At 35.2% G+C, this 23534-nt stretch overlaps 1 protein-coding gene and 2 long non-coding RNA genes across 11 annotated transcripts; all 3 read right to left on the bottom strand.

Moving 5' to 3' along the window:
- Positions 1-6703: 6703 nt before the first annotated feature.
- On the bottom strand, positions 6704-10519 carry LOC110865292. Of its 7 annotated transcripts, none has more exons than XR_002550514.2 (5): positions 10382-10519; positions 8943-9372; positions 8415-8609; positions 8088-8299; positions 6704-7707 (listed from the first exon to the last, which is right to left on the bottom strand). XR_002550514.2 is itself a non-coding variant. In XM_022114540.2 (4 exons), the coding sequence occupies exons 2-4, from the start codon at positions 9327-9329 to the stop codon at positions 7699-7701; spliced, it is 918 nt and encodes a 305-aa protein (XP_021970232.1). In that variant the 5' UTR covers positions 9330-9372; positions 10382-10519; the 3' UTR covers positions 6704-7698. The 7 variants fall into 7 exon arrangements, 4 of the variants coding, with proteins under 4 accessions (XP_021970232.1, XP_021970230.1, XP_021970229.1 ...); XR_002550511.2 differs by having other exon boundaries at positions 6704-7445; positions 7617-7710; positions 8088-8609; XR_002550512.2 differs by having other exon boundaries at positions 7196-7710.
- A 2513-nt stretch (positions 10520-13032) lies between these two features.
- Positions 13033-17197, bottom strand: LOC110865297. 3 transcript variants are annotated; one of them, XR_002550516.2, is made up of 6 exons: positions 17161-17197; positions 16531-16564; positions 15022-15059; positions 13599-13661; positions 13431-13522; positions 13033-13327 (listed from the first exon to the last, which is right to left on the bottom strand). It is a non-coding gene; the product is annotated as an uncharacterized LOC110865297 (long non-coding RNA). The 3 variants fall into 3 exon arrangements; XR_004888230.1 differs by lacking the exon at positions 17161-17197 and having other exon boundaries at positions 13439-13522; positions 16531-16600; XR_004888229.1 differs by lacking the exon at positions 17161-17197 and having other exon boundaries at positions 16531-16600.
- Positions 17198-20564: 3367 nt separating this feature from the next.
- LOC110865299 lies at positions 20565-21866 on the bottom strand. Its single transcript, XR_002550518.2, has 4 exons — positions 21429-21866; positions 21073-21197; positions 20721-20863; positions 20565-20642 (listed from the first exon to the last, which is right to left on the bottom strand). It is a non-coding gene; the product is annotated as an uncharacterized LOC110865299 (long non-coding RNA).
- Positions 21867-23534: the final 1668 nt, after the last annotated feature.

Below are 23534 nucleotides of genomic sequence, written 5' to 3' on the forward strand. Positions count from 1 at the left end.
TTTCTGATGAGGAATTTCCAATAAGAGGTGTTAAAACTGAAATGATTAACAAGGTTTTCAAACTAACATAAATTAATATTTCTGAAATAAAAGATGTAAATCTTTCTGGAAAATCTAAAAAGTACACCTCAAGAGTTCAACAAAGGTTAAACAAGAAAAAAGGTTACAGTTCTGGTTCGAGTTTTCAAAAGAAATCAAACCATAACGGTAATTTCAAAAAGAAAGGTCTAGGTTTTATTCCACTAGAAAATCATAAAAATGAGAAAATTTATAAATCAAAAACTAAATTTGTTTCAGGAACAAGTTCAGAGGAAGAGGAAAAGAGCTCATTCTGGAAGCAATCAAACAAAGAATTCCTTGCTAAGAAGCAAGAAGGAATGAAGAATGATGTCGTTCAGAAAAAAGAGACGAGAACCTGTTATCAATGCAAAGTAGTTGGTCACATTGCCTTGAACTGTCCAAAGGCAACCAACACAAAACAGGGAGTCTCTGAAAAACTGAAAGAAAAGATGGTTGAGAATGAACCACCAACCAAACAATTTAAAGTTTTCAAAAATTCAAAATTTAAGGTTGGTGAGTGTTCAAAAAGTTTTTACAAAAGAAAAGTGAAGCTTAACAACCAAAAGTGGGTTGTTAAGAACTCAGATGTTAGTTCTGGCGATGAATCTGACTCGTCAAAGTCAGAGGAGCCACCAGTTGATCTAAAAGAAGAAAATTCAGTTCCGCCAATGGATGATGTCAACTTTCCACCGTTGCGGACTGAAAATTTTAAACAAAAAGTTGGAAAAGTCGAGATTTCAAATCAATTCTTTTCTGAAAAGAAAGAATTTGATGTTGAAAAAGCCTTTAACCCCAAAGTTCAAAATATTTTTGAAAAAATGGTTGACGGGAAGGTCAAAGGGGTAAAGGAATTTTATGAAAAGAAAAAGAAAGGTAAGAAACCGAGTGAGGATGACTCGGAAACTCCCAAGGACCGTCAGGCTTGGGAGAATCTTTATATCTGAAAAAAAACCTGACTTGTCGGAGCTCCCAAGTTGGTAATCGTGGAGCATGAATCGGCATCTTTCTTGAGGAATTGGAAAATTGTCATATTTCGACTTACATGTGGTATTGTTGATGAGAACTTACAAGTGGTTAATCAAGGTCATTAAGTTGAACTTGAGTTAACTTTCATACAAATGGTTGAAAGAACAAAGTGATGAACAAAACCCCGATCTTACAAGTGTTTGTGAAATAACAAACAAACTAATTTTTCGGAAAAACCATTTTGATTAAAACAAACTTAAGTGTTTTGAAATCTTAATGGGAAAATAGTTTGTTGTCAGAGGGAGTTCTGATTGTTTATGCTAAGTGAATGGAGAATTAAAGCAATTCACATCGGTTTGTCAAATTTTCTTTAAATGGTTTTGAATTTTAGGGGGAGTAAGAAATTTCAGAAAATCCAAAAACATTAGAAAATTTGAAAAATCCAAAAAAAATGATAAAATCTCAAAATCCAAAAACATCGAAAAAAACAAAAATGAGTTTTGTTGTGAAAAAGAGGAAATGATAGTACATCAGTAAACAATCACAGCATGCTAAAGAAATGAAAAGTCAAAATGTGATAAACGGTCTCACTGATGATATGCCAGTAGGTTTTTATACATTCAGTAGATTGTTTTCGAGATATAAACCTAAATACGAATACTTACTTATTTCGTGGGGAACATCTCTCGGATATATAGGTAACTCCTGAAATCTTGTTTGAAGGGCTTTCTATTTCTGACATACTAAGTCTTTGTGCGTGATGATATCTGGGGTATTATACCAGGACTTCTGATTTTTAGGGAGCAATAGCCTAGTCCTCGTATAATACTCTGCACTGCTTTAATCGTAAAGCTCACCCTCGGCATAAAAAAATGATGAAACATTGAAAAATGCTAATCATGTGCTGTTGAAGAGAAGATCCCCAAACGGGACACACCTAAAGACGAGCCATCATCTCTTTGTTTGAACGGAAGTTCTAACCTGAGCTCTCATGGTCTCGCATTACCCGTTTACGGATATCATTAGTGTACATTCACCTGTAAGACTGAATATAGAAGTCTGGATACGAGAGTATATTCTGAGGTGGGACACACGAATAAGTTAAGTCCATTAAAACACTAATCTTGTATCTCGAAACAGTTGAACTTTGTGTGAAAATTTAAGTGGATCAGTATACTGACAATCTAGGTGAATCGTTTAGAACTTAAAGTCTAAAAGGTCAACGGTGTTAGTGATTTGTCTCAAAAACTGATATGATCCTCTTACACAAACTCACAAAATATTGTCTGTAAATATTTCTTTACTGCTTTTCATTAAAAACAAAATCCAAAAAGAATGTGTTTTAGTACAAAGTTTTTGAAAAATTCAAAAAGATTCTATTTCATCTTATTTTCGACAACTGATGTTAAAAAGCTGATTTTCAAAATTCCAAGTGCTAAACATGATGAACAGTGGGTTTGGGAGAGTTTGTTTAGAAATAAGAAAAATGGTATTCTTACAAGTGGTTATTAGAGATTATAAATGTAAAATTATTTTGGATGATATCTACAAGTGATGGTTTGAGATTGATTTTACAAGTGGTCTCTAAATTTGTCCAATTTTTAAATTTGTGAAGTTTATTTTGAGGTAGAGTTTGTGCAGGCAGAAGCAGCCAGGTTACGACTCCTGAGAATAGGCAGACTTGAGCCAGGTTCCAGATCCTATGGCTACGGAGAGCCAGGCAACGTTCCTGAATCTGTGAAAGCTGAAAAGTGTGAGCAGAGTTTGAGCCAGGTTTCCGATCCAAAGCCTGTAGATTGTGAATTCCAGACTCGATCCCAGCTTATCGAAAGGGGGAGTCTAAAGACATTAAAGCCAGGTTCGAATCTTGTCTGCTAATACTGAAGATTTTGGATCAACATCCAAGAGGGAGTCTGAAGATGTAAAGAGCCAGTTTCTGATCATGGAACTATGTTCAAGATAGAAGTTGCTGATGCTGATAAGCGAAAGAAAGAAAGAGACTGAAGGATGCTTACAGCGAAAGATATTTTGGAAGAGAGCGAGAAGACTGAAGACTTGTCATTCTGAAGACTCGACACCGAAGACTTTGTCAACATCCAAGGGGGAGTCAAGTGGTATCAGAGCTTCGCTACCGGAATCAGGAGTGTTACAAATGAAATCTCAAGTCACCTATTTATACTAGATCCAGTCCCCATGAAACTGCCACTGTCCACTTCGCACGAACTGGTACACCCAGTTCGTATGAACTGGTCAGTTCGTGTGGACTGGCCATTTCATGATTGTTTTCCGTTTTTTTCGTACTACGTGACTCGATCTAACAATTCTATTACAAGACTCGATACAAGATGAAGTCGACAGACCTATGCACCAACAATACGATGTCCTAAAAATGATAAATCAATCGACATAATAGATGATCAAGAGAAACTATAACAAATTGATGAGTAATACCTCCAGATTTTCTGTCAGAGCAGAGTTGTTGTTTTGTGTTTTGTTGTTGTCGAGAAACCAAGAATTATAGGAGGAGGTCGCCATCTTCACAGGTTGTTGAATTGTTAGATTTATTTAAGGGTAAATTATTTGGTCCGTAATTTAATTTCACGCCCTGTTTAAACACTTGTTTGAGGATGAACTAAACGGTAGTCTGCAAGTTTTTATGTCAAATCATAACATTCTTGAATTTCAAATGATCGTTTGTGTATATTTAAATGTTTGTGTGTATATGTCAAATGATTGTTTGTCGTCTGTATGTCAAATCATAGCCCCTTGAATTTCAAACGGTCGTTTGTGTATATGTATGTCAGATGACTATTAGATGATGTGAAACACTGTGGGATTAGAAAGCAAGGGTATGGACATTTTATGGTTTTTGTTACTTTTTTTTTATTTATCTATTTCAATCATAGATTTGAGTGACAATTGAACTTGTTACTCTCTTTATTATAGATGGGACCCGTTTGTGTTATGCGTATATAATGTATATACGTGTGGGCTATCGGGCCGCATGGGGGAAGTGAAAGTACAGTAATTTTAACGTTTTTTTACTAATTTCGTGAAAATAACTTTAAAAACCGAGGGACGATTAATCATGCATCACGTGGTAGCGTTGATAGCCGAAAGACAAGGGGTCCATGCACTAAGCGGCTTTTGTCTCAATTGTTGAGTGTTATGTGCCTTATGTCCAAGGCTTGATGCAAAACTACTATGGAGTCGGAGGTCTCACTGGGAGCAGTCTCTCTATTCCTACAGGGTAGAGGTAAGGTTGTCTACATCTTATCCTCCTCAGACCCTACCTTAGCTTACTATTGGTGGGATTTACTGAGTATGAGTATAATGATGATGACGACGACTCCTCCTCCTCTTCTCTTTATTATAGAATATCATTGTTTATCTTAGATAATTCTTGAAATGGCTTAAATACAAAACCAACACTAAAATAAAAGTAGTCAGATTTTGTGTTGTTAATATACCCGTTTGCCAGACATGTTATTAAAACACTACATGTTTATTAAACAGATTAACTCAAACGTACATTTAAAAATGGGTAAACCCTTTTAATCTTGAAATGGAAGTGTTTAGAAAAACTCATAAAGCTCGTATTTAGATTTTGAGAATGTTATTTAAGAAGGCAAACATTCAAAGTTTGATATTTCTGTATCTTGGGATTGAAATTAATCTTACCTTTTACCCAGTGTTCTCAACCTTCTATCCTCACTTGGCTTAAGGATCGAACCCAGGTTTCTCTGGGTCTCCTATCACTGTCCACCAATGTCTCACTCTTTTTTGCACCAAATGGAAATTAAACTTGAGTCTTCAAAGAAAAACTCAAGTCCTCCTACCACTTGAGCTAGAAGTCATTGGCATTTAAATTGTTACTTAGTCACCATGTATTACTCATTCACAAATGAATATTACCCGACATGATTTTATGTATGTCCAGACTTTGTTGATGTTTTTCACATGAATAAATATACGGATCGGGTTTAGGTACACCTATCTAACCCGTCAATCTAGAATCCTTCAACCCGCTAATCCGACACGATTGACGCCCATACTATAACCAAATCGGTCAGATCAAAATCCATCTACATAACCAATCCAATCGAGTACTTTTGGACCGCTTTTATTTGGTGAACGGACTAGTGATTGGATCAGAGGTTAAAAACTGTTTCTTATATCATCTTTCCTATCAAAATCTCATTCACGATTCATTTATTTTATTTTGTTAATATTGCAAAACCACACCAAAAGCTCAATTAATTTCATATTTTCTTTTAAATACATGTATATTCACACACGGATACATTTACATATATGTGTAATATATAAATTATGACGCCATTTGTTTTTGAAACCGGTAAGATAATTCTTGCGGTTAAGATAACGCCTTCAGGCATATCTCCATAGTGCGGCGGATCGTGTACATGACCTAGGAACGGATACCAGTTTCTTTGTAAACACCGCAACTAGTTAAATGGTCAAGTTATCAGTGGCGGATCCAGAATTTTTTTCCGTCGGGTTCCTTTTAGTAGATTTTCACTAATTCTCACTATTTTTTAAAAATCATACAAAATTTTCACTATTTTTTTTATTTTTTTCCAAACCGAGAGGGTTCCCGGGAACCCCCAAAACACCCATGGATCCGACATTGCAAGTTATCCATTTTATTAAAAAAAAACTAAAAATACATAAATTGTTAGGAATATTTTCAAACAGAGAATAATTTTGTATTTTGGGTTGAAAGAAAGAGATAAAATAGTTTTGATGTTATTGTTAAACCCTTGTCCTACATAGGAATAAGATGGATACTGGATCAGCTTTATATGTTACAAGTTCTCTTTTATCATCAAAACTATTTTTTTTTTTTTTTTTTGAACGGCAAATTTGGATCCTTGACGGACCATTGAAGTATCATCGTGCCACCAACGGAACCACCCGATCATATCCATCTCAACTAGACATAATACCTATACACCAATTCAGGAGGAAACCTAATAAATATGGAAAAACCCTCATTGTGGGAATCGAACCCAGGACCTATTGGTCCTAAAGTCTTATCCCACCCCAAGTCTCATCAAAATATTTACACCATAATGTAATTCTTCTGGTGGTACAAGCATAGCAGCAGATGCATTTTTTTAACAAAATAAACATCCCTTGAACTATTTACACCACACTTTTTAAGTACATGCAATACATCACATTATTATCAATAGGATTATTACAAAAACCATACACAAATTCAATTTTGTATTTTACTTCCTTTAGGTTTACATTGATAATATACAATGTACTAGTATCACTAGCATGCAGATACACATGGTTTAGAAATCAAATATACTTACAAGCGTATCAATTACCATATCATGACTAGTTCCCTCAAACTCATAATATGCCTAAATGGCCGATGAGGTGGGGCGAGGCAAAACAAGGCCTAGGCACCTCATACACACGCAAGGCGAGTAGCTTGATAAAGCGCAAGTGAGACGAGCGTCTTGATTTAAAGATGCAAAACCAAAGGAGGAAATACTAAAACCATACGACAGATGTGCAAAAATAAAGAAATTATGTAAAAATAAAAATGTTACTTTGTCAAACTCAACTTTGGGATGACATGTTTGCTCATGTCATTAACATGACATGTATAATAAGGAAACGAACAATTTAAAATAATATATGAAGAACGTTATAAGATGAAATGATTTACCAGATTATTATTCTTTATTTACTCGTCTTCATAGATGAAACCTATGTTTATTTTTGTACAAAAATAAGAACTTGTTACCAGGAAACTCACGGATCTTGCCAGTACCATGCTAACCAATGCATCAGGTACATCGTAACTTGCTTTGGGTAGGTGGCCTACAAAAGGTTTGTCAAAGGGCACACGAGGCACATACCTGGATGCTCGGAGAATGACAAGTAACACATAACTAAAAAAACTAATCTATAATGTTTACGTAATTGAACATTTAACACTAATAACTTTTGCTAACGATAGTAAGTTTAAATGCTAATGGGTCAATCTTGATTGGGTTGTTATGGACTCAATGTATCATATTGGGTTGTAACGGGTCATAATATCCATGCATCGTTAAGGTCATTGGTTTTAACATAATGATACAATGGTATATTCAGATGTGCATACTAACCTAAATGTAAATCCCAATTCAGATAAGGTCAGGATAAAACATTAAAATATGTAAAATCAAATCCAATATAATATTTAAAATGATTAAAAGATAGCATGGAGCACGCCTTCCTCCTACAGAACTTGAACAAAGGATTAAAGTACCTCGCACACTATTCTCGAAAGTGGCAAATGTTGGCTCCCTTTAGTAGTCACTATCTTCTCTTTACAAGCATCTCATTTCACTTGATGGATAATTTTTTAAGAATCTTGGTCAAAGTCAAGTTTACTAACGGTGGCAACATTTGGGTAACGGTTAGACATGTGGTCAAAGTCAACATTGGTCAAAGTCAAACCTTGACCCTTACGGCATTTATTTGCTTAAAAACTCAAAGGACCTTACCAATAAGTATGTCAATATAATACCAAGTGAAAAAACTGAAATTTTTTAAAAACTTACCTGATCAGCTCAAATACGCTTTCTTTATACTTGAGCATTATGCAACAGCTTCGAGATGACGAGATCGTGCAATCTTGTTTCCTCAACAAAACTTCTTTTTTCACAAAGATAATAAAATAAAAATGTTAGATGTGAACCTGTGAGAAAACGATGCAGAAGCAAGGTGTAAAGGTCAGTACTTTGACCCAGAATATTGTAGGATAAAAAAAAAATCAATAATGCCCAAAAATAACCATTTAGACGAAATAAACATGTTCAAAGAACTTCAATAGGCTACTATATGTTTCAATATAATGATAGGAAGTAAATTACAAATGCTTTTTACAATTAATATGAAGGGATTTAATGAAGAGTGAAAACACTATGATTCTGTCATCTATTAGTAGTTTTACTAGATGCAGAAAGTAAGTTTTTTAACATGATCAAATGCTCATCATTTGATATATGGAGTGACATACGAAGGTTTGTTACCATTGTTTCTTTCTCCCAATTTAAGGGTCCCGACGCGTGTAACGCTGCCATGGTGTAACGGTAGGCATGCAACTCTAGTCTATGAATTTCATCCGCCACCGCCTCGTTGGCATCTGACTCATCAGGTTCTTGACTTTGACTTTCTTCATGGTATCCAAATTGACAAACGGACTCCGCATCACTTTCGTGATCTTCAATATCTTCGACAAAACCTGATCCATGATAAAGTTCATACGACTTATAGCTATTAATGCTACAACTACCACTTGAAGATGCATATCCAGAGGTTTTGTTTATATATGTCTTCCTATTAGCAACATCATCTACCTTTCGTGCACTTTTTTTATTCGGTTCATCTTGAGAATAAGAGCAGAGTGATGCTCGTTTTAGGGTTTTAGAGGAAACGATACGTGAATCCAATAAATGGGGGTTGTTTTGAGTATCAAAACGAAGATCTTTCGTGTAGAAATCTTGTTTTCCATCAAGCTTAGGGCGGTTTGCATCTTTATGATCACTAGGAACCTTCATGTAAAAAAAATAGTATTAATTTAAATATCACACAAGGACCAAAGGTAAACAAAAAATACATAGAGTAAAATGCCATTTTTCGTCGCTAAGGTTTGGCCAGTTTTGCGACTTTTGTCCAAAGGACTGAATTGCCCTTTAAGTTAACAGAAAAGACTAAAATACCCCTGGCTTAACAGAAAAAAAATGGATGGATTTAACGAGCCGGATGAAAATGGCATGATACCTTTGGACGAAAGTCGCAAAACTGGCCAAATCTCGGGGACGAAAATAGCATTTTACTCAGATACATAAAACAAGCATAGTCTAAAAATTCTTAAATAAAGATACCTTGCCAATCACAATCCATTCACCGTTTTGATACGATTGCCTTACACGGAGTTCTGATTTGGTTACTTCAAACTCTTGTAAAGATCCAACTAATCTGACTATAAACTGGTCCAAACCGAAATCCTTCAACACGAGTGCCATCTTCCATGAAAGATCGTGAAACACTTCCGCCACGTCACCAGGAACCCAAGACTCTGAACTTTCAAACAAAGGAGGACACGGCCTTATAGATTTTATAGATATGTGTTCCACGTCATCCTTGTTGGTAAAACCAGGATAAACATCGTAACTGACGGTGTAGTTGTGTCCTTTGCCAGAAACTATTCGAGCACAACGCCAAGATTGGTAGCAAAATACCTCCACTGTACTTCCTTTCTTATACTTCATGATCCAGAATTTGTCTTCTTTTCCAGATTAAAGTCGTTAAAACCTGTTCATAAAACAGATTATTGTATGATTGGTCAAAAGTTACTGGAACCAAGTCAAGCATCTATATTTTACTAAAAAAAGTCATCATAACTTTATGTAAGTCAGAAAACACAAGCAAAATAACAAAGAGACAACAATCATTTTTCATATCTTATACATCCAATCCTATGCTTATTATAAAAAAAAAAAATTATTAATTTCTCTTACAAGACAAAACCAGCAAGCATCAATACAAGATCTTAACAACAATCAATCATAAAACTACTCTAAACAATTCAAACAACTACGCAACCATCACTACGCTTCTACGAACTATTAGAATTTAGAGCGTCAATTAAAGAACATTTATAGATGATCAGGAGATACTGATCCAAAAACTAACATAAACTTTCAAAATCTCAAAATAACATAAGGATAATCAATCCAAACCACAACGCAGCAATCACTACGCTTCTACAAACTGTTAGAACATCCATCAAACAACATTATAGATGATCGGAAGATACTGATCCAAAAACCTAACGAAAAATTTCAAAATCGAACAATAACCATACGCAATCAAAATCTGGAAACAAACTAATCGAAATCTCGAAATAACCTGACGATAATCAATCCAAACCACAACGCAACAATCACTACGCTTCTACGAACTATTAGAACATTAATCAAACAACATTATATATGATCGGAAGATACTGATCCAAAAACCTAACAAAAACTTTCAGAATCGAACAATAACCGTACGCAATCGAAATCTGGAAACAAACTAATCGAAATCTCGAAATAACCTGACGATAATCAATCCAAACCACAACGCAACAATCACTATGCTTCTACGAACTATTAGAACATAATCAAACAACATTATAGATGATCGGAAGATACTGATCCAAAAACCTAAGGAAAACTTTCAAAATCGAACAAAAAACCGTACGCAATCGAAATCTGGAAACAAACTGATCGAAATTGACGAAATCGTATGGATAATTAGTGAATGATTATAGTAATACCTTCAGATTTGCTGTAGGACGAAGTGTTGAAGTCGAAATTTGTGTAAAAAATGGTGTGTTGATGTTTCGTGTGTTATAGAGAGAAGAAGACGGTTGCTAACTTCACAAGGAGTTTTTGAGGAATAAATGACTTGTATAAAGAGGTTGGAATGTTTTGGTTTATTATTATAAAAAATAAAAAAAAAATAAAAAGAAACTTTATTTTCTTAAATCTAGGGTTTGTTAAAAACGATTAGAGTTAATTGGATGGTCCCTGTAGTTTCACGTTTTTTCACGTTTAATCCTTACCTTTTGAAAATAGCAGCTATCCTCCCTATGGTTTGTTATTTTGTTACTTAGATAGTCCCTAAGTAGATGTCAGTTAGTTTGGAAATAGCAGGTATGCTCCCTATGGTCATGGTTGCAGAAATCGGTCTAGGCGGCCGATTAATCGGCGCCTAGGCGCTCATCTACTGCCTAATTTTGAGCTAGGCGGTCAATTAATCGGTCATGGTCAAAAATCGTCAAAATCGGTCCTAGGCGGTCAAAAATCGGATTAATCGGACAATATTAGTCGGTCAAAATCGATCAAAATCGGTCCTAGGCGGTTCTAGGCGGTCAAAATTGGTCAAAATCGGTCAAAATCGAACCATACTATCTGAAACTTGAAGTATTTATGTGAATTTTGAAGTATTATTTTTATATTATTGGGTATATATATATAATTTTGAAAAAATACATATAAAAATCCCATTCCGATTAATCCCGATTAATCCTGATTAATCCCTAGGCTGTACCTCACCGCCCGACTAGCGCCTAGCGCCTTCTACAACATTGCCTATGGTTTGTCATTTTGTTACTCGGATAGTCCCCGGAGTAAATGTCAGGGGACTATCCGAGTAACAAAATGACAAACCATAGGGAGCATACCTGCTATTTCTAAAAGGTGGGGACTAAACGTGAAAAAACATGAAACCACAGGGACCATCCGGGCAATTAACTCAAACGATTATAAAAAAGAGTAAACTGCGAAAATGGTAGGTTTGGTCACTTTTTTCACGTCCAAAATTTAAACCTTTTGAATCTGTATCTCTATGGTTTCAATTTGTTGTCATTTTCATTCAAAATCAAAATCTGATCAGATTTTTCAGTTAACATCCAGTTTTTTTTTTTTTTTTGTCTTTTTTCTCCCTTTTAATGAAGGGCAACATGGTTTTTGATGAATATTACCACTGACAGTCCCATCATTTAAGTATTTTTTTCTCACTATACATCCGTTAAAAAAAAGTTAACAGAGTTAAGTTTTTTCCTAATTGCAAACTGATGTTTTAGGGTTTTTTATCAAAGCGATGATACGAGTCGATTGATGTAAAACTTACTTCGAAATGGTGCTCCAAACGACGAAAACGGTGCTTCAATTCGGGTGTTTAAACTTCCAATCAACAAAAATCAAGTCGTTTGGAGCACTGTTCTGATGTAAGTTTTACATCAATTGACTCGTATCTTCGTTCTGATCAAAAGCCTAAAACATCAGTTTAAAATTTGAAAAAAAAAACTGCACATGCGTTAACTTTTTTAACGGATGTGCAGTGAGAAAAAGTTACTTAAAAAGTGGGAGTTCTAGTAGTAATATTAAAAGGTGGACTGTCGATGGCCAACCAACTTTAGATAGGATTATTAAAATCCAGTTTCACTTTAGTTTTATATAAATTTATGCTTAGAACACTAATAACCGAAGCATATATGGATGCAAATGGGATGTGAACTTTAGTTGTTGAAACCATAAAGTTGTTGGGACCTAAAACTTTAGTTGATGTCAAGGACTCAAGTGGCAGCACTTACAAACGCATGTAACAACGTTAAAAATGTGACATGTCAAAAATGTGTCATGTGACTCGTATCAAAATTAGTGGTCGGTAGGCTACATGTCATGTGTCATATAAAATGATTAAACTACATTTAAGAGAAGAAGAAATTAGTTCATCCATATAACTATAACTAGTGGGAGACCTGCGTGTTGCGACGGAGTCGATAACGCCAGACATAAACAAATCACCAACTTACCACCAGCACTTACCATCTACAATACCCTATTTTAAGAAAATAGAAGTTAAAAAAAAACAATAGATTTGTCAATTAAACAAATACACCACTTAAAACATGATGTACAAGTTAATATGGAGCAAAGTTTGAAAATTGTATATTGAATGGACCCCTTTTTGGTAAATAGGTTGAAATTTCCACCTTAACTTGTTATTGGTGGTAATGAAATTTCCACCTCAACTCTCCTCGATATACTCCTGATCCCATCTCGCATCTCCTCGATAAACACCATCTATACTTTAACATATACTTATTCATTGAGATTCTTATTAGAATATATGTTTTAAATCTAATATTACTGATATGAATTTTAACCTTTTACCGTATTATCTTTTATTACTCGACTATTTGCCAGTAAGTGATTTTGTTAACCAGTTGGTTGTGAAAACCTAAACTAAAACACAAATTATAGTTCGGCTTTCACCTATAACCAATATCAACTCAAGCTCGCCAAATAATTAACACATGCATCTCTATCAAAAATAGTGCCAGTCTAATGGTTCACTAGTCTAATGGTTCACTGGAATTTCTTGATTTATGCTCGAACTCGGTTTGATCTTTTAGACACATAAAAACATTTTCCTCTAATTGAAGAAAGAAAAACCATAAAAACATTGATTTTACAATGTCCTCTTCAACTCAATATATTCTATTTGCATTCCCACATCCATAACTAAACATGGAAACACTGTCTTTGCACAAAATTTCCCAATGAGATGAAATTGCACCTCTAATGGTAGTGAAAAGAGATCTGGACTACATGTGAACTTTTAGTAAAAGATTCTCATTTCGTTTAGACTCATAGATGCTTAGTTTGCCGCTTTGATGGTCCTTCATTATCCATCCTAGAACTCTTTCCACAACCTACCTACAAGAAAAGATATTAAAACAAAATATATAAATAAAAAAAGAAAACTAAAGTGGTCTAATGTGATGATATTTATTACGGAAAGCAATGTATTTGTACCTCGTCACCTTCATCGGCGTAAGGAGTATTATCAACAGCTCTAATCTTTGCGTTTGAACTTCGAGTTTATGGGTTAGTTCCTTGTTCAAATCCTACATCATGAAAAAAAAATATTTCAACAAATAATTTATGGATTACAATATGATCTGAATATGATGATATCATGACTTGGAACTTAGTGATGATTCGGTTGACAACGCCCTGTATCAACTCTTCCTTTTCCAAAGTTAACTGAAACCAGACAAATGTAGAAATGAACATTACATGTCGATTTGGGTTATCGCTTATCTCCAACAATCAAACGGGTCAAACTAAAACAATTTAAGGAGATATGGGTCAAGCTGAATGAGTCAACCAGGTTCTCCTAAATCATTTCATTTCAAAAATTAGATTACATCAGAATAACAAGTTTTTGTAATCATATTAAAGCATTGACTACTTTAGAAAATGAATAACAATGTTTGTGAGTAAACCAAGCCCATTTCAACCGCTGATAACTTTACCACCTCTAGTTCTATTGTATACAGCCGGTATCAAACTGGTTAACGGGAGTAATAAAAAAGCCAAACCTACCTCGCTCAGTGCGATCTTTTAGCGAAACGTTTAGCTGATAAGAATTCGAATAATATGCATTTGCCAAGTTGGTTTCATTAACAAAAGAAATATGATTATACATATGATACGGTCCGTTGACCCCAACTCCATCTCGGGACCGGGCAATCCGACCCATCATCACATACCCACGTTCATTAAGTTAATTAGGATGCATATTCATTTAGTTATATAGCATGCATATGTTTACTCTTTCCTGTTACCCACGTTTACATTAGTTAGTTTGCATGTTAAACCACACTCCACGTTTCCATGTTTTGCATATCTCCATGTTTACATGTTTCAATTTGCATCTTGTATTTAACACTCATTTTGAGTTTAATGAAGTAAGAAGAAAAATTAGCAAAGTCTTGTTTCTATCTCTAATTCTTGGAGTCTACCCCGCTCAAAGGGTTTCTATCAACATATTAATTAGTTTAATTAAAAAAAATATCCATTTAGTGGAGCTATTTTCTTATCATAAGAACATGATATCTGTTCGAAACTTTCAACTCTGACCTTCCACGAGGTCATAAATGTTTTAAAAACATTATAGTGAATGGTTGGAAAAAAACATTATATTGAATGGTATAAGCAGTGCATTAAACATGGATCACACGGGTTGTTCTGCAGGCTCAAACCAAATGAAACAACAAAACTGTATTTTATAAAGATTTTAAAAACAACAAAAAAATAGTTTATTAAGACAGAAATTAACGATCGAGTGCTATGGAAAGAAAAATTAAATTAGTTAAATATTGGAGGGTTAGTATGCCAAGAGAAGATGATAAGGGGTTAGGATTGCCATATGCAAAAGTTGAGGGGGTTTTGCGGAAAGCGGAAACCCACCGACTTTGTACTTTAAGATTATGTATACTAGTACAAAGCTTATAATTAAAGATCGGTTTACAAAGTGGTAAAAAGCAGGAAAAAATCCATATTAGATTTGTCTTTTGACCCGTTATAGCTTAATAATTGTAACATCTGCAGAGGATCTTACCTTAAATTAACCTGATGATGATGTTAAAAAGCCTAGCCCTTTTATAACAACCCTCGGTAAAACCAACATCCTCATAATAGTTCTGACACCTTAATATATCTTGAAATGTATCAATATGTCTTTATATGCACCCCGTATATGAAAACCGAGCCCAAAATACAATATAACATATTAAATAAATTAAAAACAATAATTATTAAGTTGAGGCGGGCCGCATAGACCTCACCTCAACTTAAGGCGGGCCGCATTAAAGTGTAAATGGACTCCGCTGAAATCTTAAGTTCATGCGGGCCGCGTATGTGTTAGTCTAAGTTCATGGGGGCCGCGAGTGTCCTGAATTGTGGCACGACCCTGAGCTGACACGTGTCAACATCGTGTCAAGCCTAGTAGATGACCGGGCCAAGCTATACGTTGACCGGAGGTTGACGCGGGCCACGTAAGGGTTAGCCTACTTAACGCGGGCCGCGTGAAGACACGATATCAGCCCTATAAATAGAGGCCATCGGCCTTCAGTCCGTCTCGTTCATTTCTTTCTTTCTTTCTTAATTTTCTGTAGTGGCATTATTATACCCAGGCATTATACCCCCTAATTAGGGAGGTTCTACTACGATGTAAGTATTATAACCCCTGGAGACGTATTAGGTACGCTGCCCGATTGATCTAGGGTTCCGTAACGGCTGTCGTGGTTCTGCCCGACGTAGTCGTTGGAATGCCGTCTCGGGGAGGGTATTACTAATGTTAAAATGGGTTATTATACTAACACACGTGCATTTGTGTAAATTATAGATAATCACCAGGAAACCCTAAAGAATAACCTAAAACAGCAATGTGAGTGATCCTTCTTTTTATGAACTCATTTTTGTGAGTTGATCCATTTTTGTAAACCTTTTTATTTACTGTTTTTACAAAACCCCACTTAATTAAATATATACAAAGCAGTTATTGAGTATTTGTAAATAATACAATTATAGTGGGTATGTTGGGGTTTTGTATACAAGATTGGTTACTGGCGTGGTAACATCCCATAAGTTGAGTATGACCGTACCACTGATGTTAATTGTGATGTCTTGGAAACAAATGTAATTGCGGATGTGCCCTCAATACTGCAAATTGGTTTTTACGTAAACTTGATTAAACTGGGATTCACTCACCAGTATTTCCCACTGACAAAATGTTTTTAAAACGCGTTTCAGGTAACAAAATGTGAAAGCCAAATAGAAGCCAGCTGGACAGCACTGAAGGCTTGGAAAAGTGGCAATAAAGTTACCTAAAAAGAAATAGATGTTTTTCTTAAATAAAATAGGGAATATCCCTATGAAATTTCAGAAAACTTGGGTTTTACCCATGTGTTTAATATTATAAAGTATGGTGGTTTACTCTGATTCAATATTTCCTAACTACGATTCTGATGAAAATTTCCGCTGCCAAATTGAATAAATAAACGTGATACCACCGAAACTGGCTTGCAGCCGCCCGTTCCCGGGAACTAGGGATCGGGGGCTGTGACACCTTTTGTTATGACCCGTTTACAGAGAAGGTGAACCTGAAAAACAGAACAATATATATATATATATATATATATATGTTAAAATGTTATACTATCAACTGTTGTTCATGTAATTTGTTTTACTTATTTAAAACTTTATCTAATATACATGTAAGGTTGGGATGAGCAAATGGTACCGGGTACCGATACCAAACCGATACCGGGTATATTCGGTACCGGTAACGGTACCCACTTTTGGAGATTTTCGGTATCAGTACTTTCCGTACTGGTACCGGTTCGGTACCGAGCGGGTACCATGCTCATCCCTAGCAACTCAAACATACCAAATCAACATATTTAAGATTTGAAAGACAAGGTATTTGCTTTTTAGCGGTTACTGTTAAGAGACATAAATTACTAAATATGGTGGAGACAAAAATAAGATAAGTTTTAACATTTAACTGATGGAAGATTAACTAAAACACACGCACTGTAATTATGCATTGTATAAATTGGTTTAAGGCACATTACATCACTTCCCTACATTGATAAGGGTCTAACCATTTTCAAATAATAGCAATGAAATTTTAATAAATAAATTACAACAAATTTTCAAATAATAGCAATGAAATTTTAATAAATACAGCAGATACCATGGTGCTTGTGTCCGTGTGAAACGTTGAATCATCGCCATATATTACTAACCTGTCACACCCCGATTTCCACACGTTTCACCGGTGGGCCCGATGGGGGATTACCGTGACGTAGTTGGCAACAATATAGTCAAACCACACAATATTTAAATGCACAGCGGAAGCATAAAGATAGATATATTCCAACTATCAAATGTAATATCCAAGTATCACAAGTAGTCGAAATAAATCCACAGGGGATCAAAATAAAAATAGAAATATTGTTCAACAGATAGTGGCATCCCAAGCTTGCGAGACTCTAACGATGCTAAGGAGTGGCCAGCCTATTTCGTGTAGAACCTGCATTTAATCTTTTTGGGGAAAATACGTCAGTTTACACTGGTAAATACATTCAACCGACACTTTTGTAAAAGGTTTATTAAAATTGATTTGAATGCACAAGGCACAAACTCTTTATAACTTGGGATAATTAATCAATCAAATCTTGTAAAAGAATTACATGTTCACTATGCGTTCAGTCGCCCGGGTCGTGCCGGGTTTAAGGTTAATAGACACGCCACATAGCATAAAGCCGTGGCGGGAAAACCAACGGTTATACCTTTATAAGTATAGACACATTGTCGGGTGTACGCCTACACCCGCGTGTCAAGGTCGTGGCCATTTCGTAAAATGCTGCCAAGGATATCCGGGACATGGTCATTAAGCTCCCAAAGGCGTAAAGCCAACAAAACCAATTTTTAAACGGGTCATATTGATAATACCCAACTACTAATGAGTTAGGGTCAATTGCCCGACCAAGCGGTATTTTATATACCGTAACCCAAGCCCGTATAACGGAAAATAAGTTAAAAGTATTTATCTGAGCAAGTAATAACCTCAATAAACAAATGCAAGTATCTTTTACTGGTCTCCTATTCTGGAACGAAGGTTTATAACATCCTATTAGAATCCTAACGGGTCTTTAATTTAGCCTTAGCTTAGACCGGTCAGTTTCAAAGGATAAATACGGTTTAATCGCGTGAAAGGCGAAAACCGGTAATGGAATGTGGTTTGGACCCAACAAGTTTGAAGACTTGTTTTATTTGGGTAATATAAACACATTATGGATTTTGAAGTAAAAACGATAAGGTTTGACCCGTTTCGGCTAGTCTATGTAAACTAGTTACATAAACCGAACCGTACGCGCAAATGGCGTAACGGGTAACCGTAAGACTCCTACACAGGTTTCCTAAGTTAATATGCTCTAAAGAGGTTGTGGTATCAGTAGGATACCTTCCATTATGCCCATAACGAGTTAAATCACAACATACGCCCCGTAGGGGTATTTCGGTCATTTTAAAGATTATAAAAGAGATTTCCGAGTTCTACAGGAAATCTGAGTTTCCCGAATAGGTTATAAAGTTTAAAATACTTTATTTATTATATAAAATCAGTAGCAACTGGATTCGGGTCAAAATACCATGTAGAACCCATTTTACGTCCGAAAAGGGTATATTCGGTATTTACCGAATTAATGCCATAACCGCAGGTTATGAGCAGGTTAAAAATATTTTAAAATCTTTAAAAATCTCAAAATATTATTTTACATCAGCGTGTAAAAGGTTTGGTGTCGAAATTTGGGTTTAGATAGGTTTTATGCTAATTGCGCCGTTTAATTACTAAAGTTTCCGTAATCGCGCTATTTAGCATAACTCCTGTTCTAGACCTCGGATTGACATTAAATTTTAGGGACATGCTTAGAAATCAGTAACTAAGGTTATTGTCCTTTCACATGTCCAAAATTCTCGTTTTAAAGTAAAAAGGGCGTTATGGTCAATATTTAAGCATATAACGGAAATGTGCAAACGACTCGGACAAACAACGAACCGGTCACAGAGGGTTATACCATCATGTAACCTAGTCCTAAGAGAGTCCTAAGGCATATCTAAATCATACCATAACGGGTCAGAACTGAAGTCAAAGCAAAAGTCAAAATTTTGCGACTTTCGGTTCCGAACCGGGTCAAAACAGTAAATGGTCGGATCAAACAAGCTTAGACCAGTTATAATACTTATTATCATGTTATATGAGTGTCAAAACAGGTTACACGCCATCTACATTACTGATTATGCATAAAATCGAAAGTTAGCATTCTGTTGACTTTTTCTAAGCAACTTTGACCCGACATTTGGACTAGCTAGAGCGGGAATCAGAGGGTGCCCTTTTAAGGGTTTAAAGCCCACATAATTACCAACATATAACTACCTTTGATTCGGCTAATCACTGGACCATTTGTGATTAACCGTTAAGTCAATCGTTAATTACGACGGATTGACTTTTAAGCGATATCTAAGCAAAAACTAAACTATAAAGGGTGGAGCACACTTACAAGAGTCCTATGCACGATCAGGGATGAGTAGTGAAGACACTTGAGCTCCAGAAATGATCAGAAGTGTTGTTTGAAGGTGTGAAGAACATTGTTGCACTAAGTGGCCTTTTATAGTAAACTACACACCTTAGATCATTGACAACAATGCCTATAAGTGTTCTTGGATGATCAACAACTATCCCTGAGTGCTAGGGGACGTTTAGGGGGCGCCCATGCTCATAATAATGGCTCATATGTTGGTTAAAACACTCAACAGTGCTTCTGTCCGACTTTTCTGCATCTGGGACATTGACGCGGCCCGCGTTAAAGATCATGCAACCTTTACGCGGCACACCTGAATCCTAATGTCAGAGCCCATATCTTTCCTGTCAGCGCGGCCCGCGTAAAGTCCTTTGCTACCTTTACGCGGCCCGCCTGAGACCTGTTTGCAAGATTTTCAAATCTTTTTCATTATTGCAGTTGGCCTTTGGCGTTTCGAAGGGGTAACTTTGCGTTTTGGGCCTCTTTTATTTACGTATAAGGGCCTCGTGACTTTTACCCGCGCCGTTAAGTCCTCGGTTAGTTTATTACTACCCGAAAAGTCCTAACTTTCAATGTTGACGCTTTTAACCCCTCGCATACGAATTCGATCATAACTTTCTCGTTTTAAAACAGAACCTTGCGAAATTTATACTGTATATTCTAGTGAGCATAATTTACTGTTACAAAGTCTCGGGTTTGTTAAAGGGTCACTCAGAGGTATAACTTAAACATGTTGACACATTTAACCCCTGTAGTTTGTAATCTCTCACTTTCTTCCACATTTCGTTCCGTACGATCCATGATTTATTTGTTTGAAGGTACGAGCATCATTTAGGGTTACTGTACAGTATATTTGTCCCTTGTTGACATTTTGAACCCTCGGATTCACATACTTTCTATGTTTGTCAACTTTAGTCCTCATTTAGCATTTATTACCACGTGTAAACTTATGACACGTGTCAATACATTATAGGACGCAAAATTTCGAGGTGTTACATAACCGCTTTCTCATTCTTCTGGCTTCTTTTCCCCAACCATGGATTGTATCTCTAGTTCTTTGGGGAATTAATTCAGCCTTGTAATTTGTACCCATCTGCAGGTATTACAAAGTTCCGATGAATGCAAATATATAAATATTTGATTTTGCAGTCTTTTAGTTTGAAAATTATACCTGCGTATCAAGTGCATACATTGGTAGGGTGCTATAACTGCATAAGAACTGTACCACAAACCTATATGATGGAAATCAGGCATAACAACACTGAATGAGATTAATCCCTATTAGGGTATTTATCGCTAAGTTTTGCAGCCGCTCTGGAACAAAACTAAAAAAAAACACAACTCACAAAATAAATGAGATTAATATGAAAGCGCATCATTTCCCTTGCATTGGTGCGAAGAAAGTGTTCCGTTAATATAAAGTTATAATCGTAAATCGATAATACCCAATAAACAAATCAAACAGACACTGTAACTAAAATTAAATTAACTCAAATCCAAATTAGAAAGAAACAATGGAATACCGTTTCAGATCGCTTAAGAAGAAGACCCTGCAAAAGATTTCGATCCGACCCAGATGCCAAATGTCGTTTTATCTAATAGAAAGTGGCCTTTGTAGCATTGGCCCCATCTTTATCTCTCTAGTTAACTGGAAATACAACAAAATCCAATATTAGCCATTTAAGAAAAGAAACTGACCACGGATGAAGCCCCATTGGTACAAACTACAACAAACTAAATCCTCACACTACACTTGTAAATTTGAATCATAAGTATGTAACAGGCATTGTGTGAGTGAAGATCAACACATCAACACGGTTTAATGAGAAATAAAAAACCAAGTAGATTAAGCTGTAAGACAACGAAATCGAAGGGTTACCTATTTCTGAATCCTCGTAGGTGGATCTCAAATCAACTTGAATCTTTGTTTTCACCTTCGGTTCTGACATGGAACCCTAGATTTTTTAAATAATCTATCAATCTCAGATCTGGTCGATTGAGGTAAGAATTGAAAACAGGTCAGGGGGAAGATGAGAGTCATCTCCATTGATGTAACCTTTAAGATCGGAAAATCAGGTTATAGGGGAGATGGGAACGACAGACTACCAAAAGGTCGCATAACGGAGAGTGTAGAGTAGACGCGACGTGGAGGATGGAGATCGGGCCATGGTGTTAGGGTTAGGGTTTAGATTGATAAACCCTAACTGGTTTTATTAGTGAAGAAGAAGATGGAAGATGAAGGCGGTTGGGTTGTTCGAATGGTTGGCTTTCTCCGACTTTTCGGTGGCGTCTTATTTAATTGGTGATGAATGATGAGCAGGGGTTTCGATGTATGAGAGTTGTTTAACCATTGAGTTTTGTAGGGAAATGAGGGCAAAATGGGAATAAAAATGTAAAAATATAGAGTTTTGTTTGAGACTTTTAGTCTGCCATCTTAAAATATGGGGATGAAATTACATCTTAGTCCATAGGAAATGCTTTATAAAGGTCTATAGATAACATCTAACATAAGAGAAGAATAAATTAGTTCATCCGTATAACTATAACATCTAACATAAATATCTAATATCTAAATATCTAATATCTAATTTAAATCTAATTTAAATATTAATAAAAGACTTCAATTAATGGCACATAATAATCTCTTTTTCAACCTCACAATTTTACTTTTAATTTATTTAAAAATAATTTTGTTATCATTATTCTTATTATTGTTATTATTACTATTTACTACAAGTTATATCAGTTTTATTGTTTTATGATCTCTTCGTCTAACTTTAATCTTATCTTACTATAAAATAAAAGAAACCATTTGATGGACACTTGTCATCATATTAAGCCATGTCTTATTGATAATTATTGTTTTAGCTTAATCTCTTCTAATTAATTATAGATAACCATCAGACTAAATATTATTTAGTTTATATGTTATGGATAATTATTATTTAGTTTAATTTCTTCTAATTAATTATAGATAACTCTCATACTAAATTATCTATATATTAAAATCATAATGAAATGAACAGTATTTTGTATATATTATATTATATTCAAATATTCTAATAATTGTTATTCTCTTTACTTTTTAAGTTTGATAAGTTTGGCGTCAACCGGTACTTGTATCGAAAAGATCGGTTCAACGCTAAAAGTCGGTATCGGACTGAGTTTGATACTCTTTTAGTTCGAGAAATTTGGTACTGCTACCAGTACTATTTGCTCATCCCTGATCACGGGTACCGTACGAACAACAACGGTATCGTACACCTTTTTTTTAGTTTCAAGGGTATGGATGAGCTCGGTGCCAACTGATACCCCGGTTACGGTATCGATATATGAATGTAAAAAACGGTAGCGAACCGGTACCAGGAACGCCAAACGTCAGTACCGAACTGGTACTTAGGATCTTTCGGTTCAGGAAAGGAAATTCGGTACTGGTACCCATTACTATTTGCTCATCTCTAACTACGGGTTTATACCGAACAACATCATTACCATACAACTTCTTAGTTGATTTTCTTTCGGTTATTTTTTAGTGTTTTTTTCTACATTTTCTTTTTATTCTTGTCAGCGGTTCTGTGTGCAACGCCCTTGTATTGATTTCAAATACATATAAACACAGACTAAATAACAAAATAAGTTCGCCGCAACGCGGCGACAGTTTTTATAGCTAGTATTATTAATTTAAGATGTTTTTAAATAACCAAATTATTTATCACCAAAAACCAAACTTTGTATTAGTATATTATTTATTTTTATTTTCATTATTAAAAAAAATATTATATCAATTTTATTACATAATTTTTAACAAATTGTATGTAACTTTTAATATTACTTTATATATAAAATTAGATTTATTACGGGTTTTTAAATATAATTTATATTTTATCACTGAAATGGCTACTTATTTGTTTCTTGAATAACATGTTTGATCACTGTATCTTCTTTTCAATAATCATCTCCTCAATCACCATATCTATCACGTACC

The sequence above is a fragment of the Helianthus annuus genome, chromosome 3, assembly GCF_002127325.2.
Source record: "Helianthus annuus cultivar XRQ/B chromosome 3, HanXRQr2.0-SUNRISE, whole genome shotgun sequence".
NCBI lineage: Eukaryota > Viridiplantae > Streptophyta > Magnoliopsida > Asterales > Asteraceae > Helianthus > Helianthus annuus.